The following is a 12,815-nucleotide window of genomic DNA, read 5'->3' as shown; positions in this document are numbered from 1 at the left end:
ATATATATATATATATATATATATATATATATGCGCTAAAATGGTTAAAGCTGTTGGTGTCAAAAACATCTGTATGATAATGGCACTACAGCTACAATCAGAAAAGGTTTTAAAGAACACTTAGTGCTTCCTTTAATGTTCCAATTACACTCTTCCAAAGTCTTTCCCCAATCTATGCGTCAATCAAGCGGAGCTCTGAAAGCTCTGTCCGTCAGGATAATGTTCGAAGGCTTTATGGGTGTGGGGAGTGTTTTTCTGAAACTTTTAGTTTATTGATAGATGCTGAGTTTGTGTCATCATCACATTGTTGAACCATGAAAGTTCAGCAGAAAAGAAAGGTGGAGGTGGAAAGTTGTGCCGGATTAATATATGGATGTGTGGGAAGCATAGGAGTGTGTTTGAGAGAATGAAGTCCAAGAGTGCAGCTGCAACGGTGATGTTTGGTACTTTCCACAGCCAGCACTGATAAATTACTTGCAGATGACTGTCCTTTCGCTGTTGTGCAACTGCTTGTAGCATGTGCTATTAGATATATGTTTGTGTTATCACATCACACCCAAGTCTCTGGTTTCTATTACGTCCTAAACCGTCTAATTTGTTCGCAACACTACTTTATAAATTATGAGATGTAGAAAGTACAGATGTGAAACTGTTGTGGACAGCATTTCCATGTGCTTTAAGGAAGCCCTTTGGGCACATTAAGATTTTATTATTCATAAATGGGAATTACGTGGACAGGAATTAAAGGTCAAAAAGGTGGGCCAGAGCAAGCAGAAAAAAGATTGACACAAGGGAGCAGTTACAACAAAAACTGCAAATCTAACCAAGAGCAATGACTTGCGAATTGAATCTTAACATGGAACTTTTAAAAAAGAATGCTATTTCGTCTTGGTATGAAGTCGTGGCTTAATTTGAATGCCTTTTTTGTTCAAAATGAGGAGCCAACATTCTGCTGTAATGGGTAGGTTACACAATTAAAACAGGATCTGAATGATTTTTCAAGCAACAACAATGAACAAAATGCAGATATTGTCAATGATTTTGTTTTGCTTTTCGTTGTCTTATTTTAGTTCAACGGTTTGTTTCACCTTGGTGGTTTTTGAAATGTCATCTTCTAAAACATAGTTGTATTTTCTTTAATTTTGTTGTGCTTTTGGATGCAGCATGAATGACTGTTGAACACCCTGACTTATTTAAAGATATCAAACCCTTATTGCACTGGATGTTGATAAACATCTGGATTTCTTTTGTTGTTTTAATTATAGAGAGCAATTTCTTTTTTTTTTTTTTACAAAACAGACTTAAAGGAAGAAATGCGAGTATAAGAAGCAGGGTGTGTGAAGGAGTAAAGAGGAAGAACTTTGGTAAACATACAGAAACAAGACGAAAGAAGAGCACTCGGTCATGGTTGAAGAAAAACAAAAAAATTAGAAAAACAGCTGCCTAACAGTCGGTGGGATATCAACTGTCAGAATCAACTGCCAGTGTCAGATCCCCTCTCTGAGCATCTCTGGAGACGTTTAACTGATGCCAGCGCTAATATGGCACACACAAATTCACAGACAAAGAGACAAGCACATACATCATAACATGGCTCAGATTAGTTTTATAGTTTTAATGATTTAGGTCTAAAGTATCTCCGACTGGCTCATCAATAATGGAACACTGTTTCTTTAAGAGCAAAATGATGTGTGAATGTTTGTCTGTATGGCTTTATAATGCCTTGCAAAAGAATTCATAAGATCTGCACTTTTCCATAAATCTTATTGTATTTTAGTGGGATTATATGTGATAGACCAACACAAAGTAGCAAATAAATAGGAAATGGAAGGGAAACGACACATGGTTTATGCTTTTTCCTGACAAATAAAACCATAAAAAGTATGGCATGTCTTTGCATTCAGCCCTCTTTACACTCATACCACAAAATAAAATCCTGTGTGACCTTTTGCCTTCAGATATGACTTAATGATTAAGTAGACTCCACATGGGGTATTTAATCTCAGTACACTTGGTCTGTGAAGGCCTCAGGGCTTTGTTAGAGACCATTAAAGAATGAACAGCGTCATGAAGAGACAGGTAAAGGACAAAGCTGGAGAAACATTTAAAGCACAGGTTATAAAAAAAATATGTCTGAGCTTTGAACATCTCACGGAGCACCGTTTCATCAGTTATCCAGAAACCAAAAGAATGTGGTACAACTCCAAGCCAACCAAGACATGGCCGTCCACCTACACTGACTAACAAATCTAGGAGAGAATTAATCAGCAGCCAAGAGGCTAATGGTAATTCTGGAGGAGCTGCGTAGATCGACAAGTCACATGGGAGAAACTGGTTTTCAGAACATCTATTATTTGCCCACAAGTCATGTAGGGGTCACAACAAACATGTGTTTGAAGGTGCTCTGGTCAGATGAGACCAAAATTGAACATTTTTGCCTAAATGCAAAATGTTACCTGTGATCAAAAACATTGTAGGCTACCCTGAATACATAGTGGTGGCAGCATCACACCACTGTAGGGAAGCTTTTTTTCAGCTGGAACAAAGAAGCAGGTCAAAGTTCATGGGAAGATGGATGTAATTAAATACAGGAAATTAATGGAAGAAATCATTTTAGAGGCTGCAAAGGATTTCGCTCTCTAGATGTGCAAAGCTGGTAGAGACATACCCCAAAAGACTTGCAGCTGTATTTGCAGTCAAAGGTGGTTCTACAAAGTATTGACTCAGTAGGAGCTGAATACAAATGCACACCACAATTTTTATTTGTAAAGAAAATACACAACAACTTTGAATTGAAACTGAAAATTTTAATATAATGAAAATTTCTTCCTGCACAAAAACAAAATCAGTATAAGAGCAAGGGAAGTTGTCCAGTTCATTATGCATCAGCTTAAAAAGCACAAGTAAAGCCACCAAAGCCATGCTCTCCATTAAAATTCTGACCCACATATCCTAAACACTTATTGTGCTCCCCTCCCGTTTTAATAGGCAGTACTTGCTTTCCAAATTTGGACAAACGAAAAGCAGATGTTTTTCGGAGTAAAATTTATTGTTTTGTTTAGCAAGAACAGCTCCAGCAGAACACATAAAAATCAGCCATAAATATGTTGTCGTGGCACATAATTCATAAAAACACAACATAAACACTTCATCAAAGCGAATGACACTGAGACCTGAACCTGTGTCATCTCACTAATTCTGCACCCCTGCTGCTCCCCTGAAACCATCTCAGCACGAATCCCTCCAACTCTGCTTTACCTCCCCCATCATCCTTGTCTTCTGCTTCGTTTCCTCCCCCTTCCTCCTCCTTAACTACACCTTCTGCCACTTTCACCCATCCATCCGCTCAACCATCACTCCTCCACCCCCTCCTTCACTCTTGTTCTTTCCCTTAGAGTCCAGAGCCGCCATCAGATCAATACTCATAGAAGTTTCATGAGGACACACCGTCCAGTGGTGCTCCACCATGAAATGTGAACAGAGGAGAGAGAGAAAATAAAGAAAAGAGGTGAAAAATGGTTAAAAAAAAAAAAAAAAAGTGAAATCTGGAATATTTTGTGATCAGCTTTTGTCCAATTGTGTTTTTTTCATCATCTTTTGGGAGTACCGAAACAAAGAAATCCACAGATGTGGAAAAAAAGGGAGGGAAAAGGTGAAGGCTGAAGCTGGGTGGGTGAAAGGACAAAGAGGGCTGATGTAAAAACAGCAGAAGAAGGAGAAGGAGGAGAAAACGAAGAGGAGGTGTGGTGATATTGATTCTCTGGCCAGCCAGCAGTTCAATACCACTGAATTATTGCTTCATTCTTCCCCTTATGAGATGAGATCTCTTTCTCATGAGCTCACCGTCTCTGCATGGTTGTACGTGTGTATCTGCATGTGTGTACCACTGTACTGTATGTGTGATCCACTTATGAGGGGATCAATATTTAACAATCTGGTTTTAAAAGTCCATCTGTCTTTCTGGCGCTGTATCTTTTTTACTACAGTTCAGCTTCTTCTTGTCTCTCTTTGAGATTGCAAACGTGACGTTCAAATGTTTCAAAAAGAAAAAGAAAACCAAATTTTTCCCAAAGTTTGATATGCTTTACTCACAGTTTCCAGTCCATGACCGGGCTTGAGATTTCCCATTGCGGATTTATTTACTTTGTTTGTTAACATTGGAATCTGAGTGTACGCATTTATTGATTGTCACTTTGCACCGTTGAGTGTCTTTACATCAGTGTGTGATGTAGAGAATGTTAATTTTTTCCATCAGGGGGATGAAGGAGCCATACGGCACCATATTCTCTTGTGTGTGTGTGGACTGTTTAAATGTGGTAGACCATCTGTTTACCAGACGACTCACCACCTTTCCCTCATATCACTCTGATTTACAATTACTTTCAACTCCTGCCCCTGTTTGAAAATCTGTGTGGTAAGTTGTGTAAGACATGACCCTGCAAGTATGGCATTCAGTGTTGCTTTTTACATGTGTGTGTGCCCATAAGCATGTTAAATCGCACAGCCCTCACACCCAGAGGCAACCACAGTAAAAGGATTGAAAAACCACAAGTAGCCAATCAGCTTTCACTGCCGGAACCTTCCAGAGACAAGTCAACCTTGAGGCAGGGTCATGCAACCGCAGTAACGGATCGCATTTCCTGGGTCACATGTTGAAGTGATCAGCCAATCGTCGGGTCACCGGGGGTCACCCCCGTCCAATAGCAAAAAGAGTTTGATGCCAGACGGACCAATTACCTGCCAGCTAGCCCCAGGGTCTGTCTTTAAATGTTTTAGATGAATAACACTAAAACAGGCACATATGCAAGTTTTGAGACAGCGCCATTTAAGACCTACTCACACGGTCAGCAAAATAAATATTACAGCATCATCTAACTAAAACGTTTTGGGCTAGTTTTGAACCGGGCTTGAAAACACTATTAAGTAGCTATAAATGGCGGTTGATCTGCAGCACCCTTTTCGTAAAACAGTATATAAGAAAGCATAGAAATAAATAGCTGTTTTGGAGACTTGGTCACCAGACAAGATGTCAGTCAAGGTTTCTAACTTTCCAGTCTCCTCCTCACTTCCTTGTTTTAAGATAAAATTAGAGCCTCATCCAGCCTTGTTTGTCATGGTTCCAGTTGTATAAACATATTAATTATACAGTAGTTCCGAGTGTAGATGTAGGCGAATTTAGGTTATTTTTGTAGAGATTTTCTGACTTATGAATATAAATAAACATCTTTACTTTGATGGTACAATATCTTGTCTTTTCGATTCTGAAGAGTGGCTAAGAGAAATGAGCCTATATGTCTTATAGTTATACCCTGAAATATGAGGTCATGTATACAGTTAAGCTCAAAATTCATCATACCCCTGGCAGATTTAGATTTTAAATTAATTTAATTCAATCAGGAACTTTCTTTCTGATAGGAAATGAGACAGATATGATAGAAAAATTTAAAAGGAATATCAGTTTTGGAAAAAAACAAAACTGTTTTTATTTAAATTTAGCAAACAAAACCCCAACAAATTATTTATAATTTAATTCAATCCAGTTTATTTACATAGCACCAATTCACAACAAATGATGTCTCAAGGCACTTCCGTCAAAGTCTATTCAGTTGAATCATACAGATTTCAAATCCGGTACATACATTTCAATTAATCCTAACTATCAAACGGTGCAGTCAAATTTTATTTAATATTCAAATTGGTTGAAAAGTTTTTCTATCTAAGGAAACCCAGCAGATTGCATCAAGTCAGTGACACACAGTATTCACTCCTCCTGGATGAGCATGTAGCGACAGTGGAGAGGAAAACTCCCTTTTATACAATTCTCAATAAAGAATAGATAAATCTTACTTGGCATTACAGCAATCAAACGTCCTATAACTGCTGATCAGCATTTTGCATGTTTCTCCTGCAAAGCCATAGAAAGCCTTCTTGCTGTATATGCGCCATTTGTACAACCTTGTATGTATACACGTTTAAATTATCACAAACATTTGGAGTCCTTATTATCATTAACATTACGGTGTGTCAAGCTTTCCCAATCAAGTTTTGGGGAAAATTTTAAAACAAACCTTAAACATGTTTCCAGAAACCTAACTGGATGTTAGCATGGATCTAAAACTTCAGAACATTTATAGTCCAGGAAATAAAACTGCAAAAAAAAAAAAAAATTGCTGAATTTTTGGGACACAGCTTTAAACTTCAGCTTGGTAAAAGGAATCCTTTAAAGCCACAATGGTTCGTGTCCAAGTGCAGCTTTTAAGAGGGGCTGCACAATGTATCAAACTGTCATGGTAACATAAATGTGTGCAATACAGCAACCCCAAAAGACTGCCTGCATTCAATATTTGACCGTCTATAATAGTTTAGGTACCATGCATAAACAATCTGCATGCAAATAATACATTTGGTCCATTAGATGGACTTTCACTGCCTTCAGTGCCCAAACCTGATATAGGTTTCAGTGGCTGAAATGTCAAAATGCCCACACCACTTTGTGATAAAAAAAATAACAAGAAGGTTGAAGAGAAACTGTGTCAATCAAAAACCAGACTGTTTTTGCAATATTAAATAAAAAAATTCCAACTGAATGTTAAATATTGCACATCTCTGGTCTCATTGTTAATTTGATTAGTAAAAGTTTAAAACCATTGAATTTGTGACATGTCTCCTGGTCATCTGAGAGAGCTCCAAGTTCCTTGAAGTGCAATGAGTCTCTTGTGCTTAGCTTTGTTTGTCAACAAAATGTATACAACATTCTGTGGCTTTAACTTTAACTCATCAATGTATGGGTGAAGGTAAAGAAATGTAGCTCAATGTGTCATCAGAAAGTCAATAGATGTATTTAATAAACATTTCGGTTTTCTATTGTGTCAGTTTCCCCCTTGGCCACATGAATTAGATGTCTAATGCTGTAAGAATACTTGATATACAAATTATGATCCCTGGCCATTCTAACCAAACTAAACAAAGTCAATCAGCTTGAGATGCATTGTTAAATTGGCTTTTGATGGGAAAGAATTTCAGTTTGATTAGCCCTGCCCAATGACCAGCTGCTAAAAATCTCAAACAATGGCGAAAGAACGAACGATTTTTTGCCTCTGAGTTTTCCTGTTACCTAGTTTCAGCAAAAGGACTGGCTGGCAGCAAGTGTAGCTAAGAAATCCTTTTTTTACTTTCCATGTTTGCCGTTTGGAGGAGGGTGAACATTGCCTGTCAGCTGGATGAGGAACACCGCATTGCTGTACAGAAGCACAACAAGCTGGTGGAAACAAAATGTAAAAACATTTGATCATGGATTTTGTATTTTCTTAAATTTTGCAGGGCATACGAGGTACCATTACATGGATCTGATGAATTATCCTTCTCACAGATTCAGGGTGTTTTTCTGGACCTGGTCAACAGTGCTCTTTTTTAGACTTGACAATCAGCAGTCAAATACACAGGTGGCCAAATAGATCTCTAAGACCAGTCAAAATGAGCTTGACTGCATCTGAGAGGTTTGTCTACAAAAGATTGGGGATTAAATGTTGGAAGTGTCATATTTTGTTGTGCAAGCCAAAGAAACGACAGATGTTTCAACAGATGTGGCTTGTGTGAGCCAGTGCATGGATGTACTCGGGTATGTCACTGAATGCACGGCAGTGGTGGGATTCCTGAACTTTTTCCCGCTAGAAGTTAGGTCTGCAGAGGAATCTGAAAAGCTCCTGGAAAAAAACATCGCCTGCTTTTGAAACTGGAAAATAAACTTAAGGCCCAGACTTATGATGAAGCTGCTGTGAATGGAGCATCCTCCGGTTAGGAGGTTAGACTGAGGGACGCCTTTCCTCAAGCACACTTTGTGCACTGTTATGTCCATCACTTAAACCTAATAATTCAACAGTCATGCTCATCGCTTACACCTGTGAGAAGATTTTTCGCAAAGTATCTGCTTTTAGGATTTTTTTCCCCAAATCACATAAAAAAACTGTTGTCCTGAAAGAAGTGTGCAGCACCGGGACAAACTTGAAGAGCCACACGGTGCACACCATGTTTGAACAGAAAGAAATACTGAAGGTATCCTTCTGACTTGGGACACATTTTTTCAATGTGCCTTTCAGCATGTGGACATTTTCTAAACATTCTCTAAAAAACAACCACAGATCGTCCAAAAACAATACAGACCTTGGACAATTTTCCACAGTCCATAAATGATCTGAAGGAGTCGCTGACCATGGAGGAACCAAACTCAGATGGAGATGCAGTTGCAAAATAATGATGGAGCAATCAAAGGCTCACTTTGAGAAGGCCCAGCACTTAAACTTATTTGAGCTTACTAACCCTGATCTGTTTTTGGATTTTAATACCAGTTTTCCACAGAAGCAATTGGAAGCTGCATGTGGTAATTTCCTGATGATCTGCAAAGAAAAGGTGAACTAATGCTGATGTAGAGCAGCATGGAGTTTGCAGGGGTAACTTTTGACCCATCACTGCTAAGGATGCTGACGGAGACCGATCTCAATTTCATTCCCTTTAATCCATGTGATTAGTATTGTGTCAAGATTGTAAAGAAATGTGGTGCAGTCTTATGCAAAGCTGTTTGATGGGGAGCGATCAGCTGAAATAATTGCAGTTCAAACTCTTAATGCAGGTCAGTAAAGTGTTGGACAATTCTGACAGATGCTCTCCGTAAGCTTGGATTTGGTGGCGGTTTATTTTGTTGTTCTTGTTTTGCTTTAAAAGGACATATTGTTTTAAAGCAGATTTTCTTTCAGGGATACTTCAGTTGGAGTACAATTTGCAACATTTTATTGTATATCTGTATATCTGTTAGCCCATTCTACAAATATCACCACCAGCCGCCACTGGTAAGTGATATTTAAGACATATTTATAAACAATGACTGTCCAAGACAGGAAACCTGAAAAAGATTACTTTAAATGCTGCTCTGATTTCTTCTTATGGTTCTTAAAGAAATAACATAATAGTGTCGGGATCTGGGATGTGTTTGTGTTTTTGTGCTTGCTACATGTGTTCAGTGTTTCAGATGGTGCTGGAGTTCTCAGGTGTGTTGGGTGACAGATGCGACTTATTCTACTGATTACTTGGAGGAGTACTTAAGCAGGAGGCTGCCAGCACTTCGACGCCAGAGTGTTTTGCCTTCAGTGATTGTAATCCTGAACTTTGGAATTACTTCGCTAAACACTGACTACATGTCCGGACGTTTCTGGATAACCAAGATTACTTGCGCACTGAGGACTTTGTCTCCTAATTACTGCTTCCATCTAGATTCAGACCAAGCTGGCAGTTTCCTGCTTCCTCCGTTTTCTGGACCAAGGCATAAGCGTACCCTGTCCACCCTCCAACACTAGTATCTGGACATTGAGCTCACTCCTGAAATCACCAAGCCAATTCCAACAGCACCAAAGAAATCACCTGAACAACTTCAGCTTCGACAACCTGGACCCCGTATTCCTCTACCCCTGGCGACCTGACCGCACTCACTTAGTAAGCCGCTTACTTGATTATCAGAATTACTTGTCATTTGCTCAGTCTCATTTAGTCTCCTGGTTTCACCAGTTCTCTTCCCCTTTTTCCATACAGTTGAAGATTCTTTCGTTCAAGTCCCTTGATTGTTTCTGGCACAATAAAACATTATTTCACTTAATCTATTTCCTCCGGAGTGTTCTTCTGTATGTGGGTCAGATCTATTACGAAAATAATGACAAATAGGACAAAACCTGTATAGGCAGGACAAAACATTACGCAAACAAAATAACAGAAATTGGCCACAAAGTTCTGATTAGTCGATCTCTATAATCAACAGTAAAAAACAAACAACAAAAAGACAAAGTCAAAAATATAGTTTAAAAGAACATATTATTACGGCTATAGTTACCATAACAAGAAAACAGTCAACTTTTGTGAAACTAATGCAATTACTACTTAATGTCGTCCTTATTGATCAGGTTTAAATCTTTATCTTCAGCTAATAGATGGCGTCATTAACTTTCCACTGCCTCTAAATGTTCATACAGCAGCAAATTTCTCCTTTCTCCCCCTCCTCCTGACGTCATCATTATAGTGTGTTGGAGCCATGTTGAGCAGCGGATCAATGCCAGACATAACATCACCTCCATCCATTTCCACTTATATGTGCAAACAAGACCCCCCTCCCACCCACCCCACACACACACACACACATGCTTTCTTCCTTTCTTCAGCTCTTCACTTTAGCAGGAAAACACTCATTCACTGTGAACAATCCGCTCAGAAGTCACACACTCCTTTTCAACATTTAGTGCAGTTTGTGTATGTTTAATGTGTACGTTTGTGTGTGTGTGTGTTAGTAAACTGGGTGTTCTGGATGATTTCACTAATAGTTTCAGTATGCAGGCCTATAAAGAGCAGACTGTTTAATTGTAGCTGGTTTTTAATGAGCCTCTGATTATGGCAGTATTCTGAGTGTGGGTCGTTAATGTTGACTAATCTGCAGTCATTAGTTCAACACTGTCTGGCCTGAGACTGAACTGCAACTCAGAGATGCTATTCAGACACACACATATGCAGGCAGTTTCTCAAACACAAAGGCAATCGTGCATTTCTGAAAATCAACTCTGGACCAACTGTTAAAAATCTAACACCATTCAGCCAGCAGCTAGGAGCAACTACTTGTACTGTCTTGGACTGTTTTGGACTTACCTGTGTATATGAACCTTCCTGGTGTGCCTTTGCAGAACTGTTTGGACTTGTAAGACAGAGTGACCTCTACAACCCCAGGAATGTGTCTGGGAGGTGTCTGCACCCGAATGGCGTGAGGCGTTATCAGCTGTGGGACAAGGAGAAAGAGTTGGTGCACAAGTACTAAATTGTAACAATACAATTTACATCACAGGTCTCAAATTTTAAGTGTGTGAGTCAAGAATGACATGAATTGTCTTCTGCTGCCTCTCTGGTTATCTTACCACAATGTTACCAACAGTTATCAGACCTTCACTAGAATGTTTTCCAGTCTGCCCGGAGACGGGCTGCGTGCAGAGCGGAGAGTTAGACCTGCGCTGGCCCAGCTTACCTCTTCTCTCCTCCCCTCCGCCGTCAGATAGAGCCCTGCCCTGCAGACAGGCTGGCTAACCATCCAGGTAACAAACAAAACGAATATACTTGCTTCCTAAACTTCGGATTAAAAAATTAAAACTTCACCTGCCACCTTTTTATCTAAACAGAACAGGCCAATCAATGACATACCTTTACCCGCTATGTCTTCTATGGCTGCCACCATGCGCCAGGAGGATGTCTACGATTTAACTCTTAAATTAGAAGAAATAAATAAATTCTAATCTATCTCATAAATGTACGTATTACATTTGCTATAATGGTCCATGATGACTTCTGTTTCACTCACGTTTTTTTTTTTTTATTGCCAATACGGCCAAATGAGCTGGTTAACATTACAATTCATACACTACTAATATACCTTTAATAAAGTTCAGTAAATGTGGGGCATGTAGGCTAAGTTGTATTTTCTACTTCTGTGTGTGTAAAAATGATGATGTGATCAGAATATTTTATTTTCGAAATAGCAGACATCTTATCAGTTCTCAGGACTTGTAATCTCATTCATTTTTATTCTCTAAGAATAATTTCTGTCATAAATCACACTGGCTACATGCAGAAGTATAGATGATTGTTCTTATGATCATATTCTCTGATGTTGGTTTAATTTTGACTATAAAGATTTTATAACTCATTTTCTGGGTATAGTTGATTTACACTGTAGAATGGTCACTGGTTACTGAAGATAACTCATTTAGTGTGACCTACCTGGTAAATTTGGCAGTGTAACCTGCTTTGCTACAACAGACGGTTATTTGGTGCAGAAGACATTTTGTGATAAAAGTACAGAATGATATGGTCAAGACAAACACGTTACAGGAGATCCTTCCTGCCCACAGCCATCAGCATCTACAACAGCTCTTTGAGGAAACCTTCATAATATGAGCTATAACAACATTTAATTTCCTTTTGGGATTAATAAAGTAATTTTGAATTGAATTGAATTGTTGTGCTCAGTGTGTAAAAAGAAAAACAAATGAAGGAAAACGTAAGTGTCAAATTTGACTCAGGAAGTTCAGGTTGTGAATCAGTAATCTAACTTTAAATCAGTCTATGATAATTTTGTTGCCTTATTAATTTAAAGAATTTAGTAAAATGCATTCTTGTTTTGAGTTTTCTTTTCCTGGGTGGTCATTTCCCTACATCCCACAGGACAGTTTGTTTGGGGGTGCTTAGTAATACATATAAATTATGTTCATGCTGTGCCTGTAATAAATCTCACACTACAAAGGCAACCAACAACTCCATGTGCCGCACAAGGTGCCCTTTTTCCCCCTTGAGCACCTCCCAAAATGTCTGTGCACGCCACTGGGCTCAAACATCTAGCAACTTTTACTCAACAAGAGACTTGGAGGGACCTGTGTGTTAACCATCAAGGCACCTGGAGCTGAACACCACACAATTTGCCCAGGTATGTTAGCCTTAAAGAGTGGTGTTAATGTGTTTGAGTATATTTTGTCTATGTGTGTGTTAAATTTGAGTCATTATATGCAATTGCAACAAAACACATGACATCTTGTGACAAAAACAGCATGAAAACATAAAAAGTTTGAATAGGAATTAAAAAATAAATCGTATTTTTTGGTTTGGTCTGAAGTTGTTGAAAAGATTTGATGTGGTGAAAGTGAAAAACACGTGTATTTTTTACATTTTTAATATACTTTTATGAAAAGGACCATTTTGGAGACTAAGAGTAAGAGAACAGAATAAACAAGGGCTTGGAAAAG

At 38.7% G+C, this 12,815-nt stretch overlaps 1 protein-coding gene across 1 annotated transcript in view; it reads right to left on the bottom strand.

The window, feature by feature from the left end:
* LOC124876299 (transcription factor COE1-like) overlaps positions 1–12,815 on the bottom strand; it is a 127,945-nt gene that overhangs the window by 22,667 nt on the left and 92,463 nt on the right. The window contains exon 10 of the mRNA XM_047378951.1: positions 10,678–10,804. Within this exon, the coding sequence (XP_047234907.1) occupies positions 10,678–10,804 (127 nt within the window). The remainder of the gene's footprint in view (positions 1–10,677; positions 10,805–12,815) is intronic.

This window comes from Girardinichthys multiradiatus, chromosome 11 (genome assembly GCF_021462225.1).
Source record: "Girardinichthys multiradiatus isolate DD_20200921_A chromosome 11, DD_fGirMul_XY1, whole genome shotgun sequence".
Lineage (NCBI taxonomy): Eukaryota > Metazoa > Chordata > Actinopteri > Cyprinodontiformes > Goodeidae > Girardinichthys > Girardinichthys multiradiatus.
Note: the sequence above shows the minus strand (reverse complement) of the source record. Positions and strands in the feature narration are given on the sequence as shown.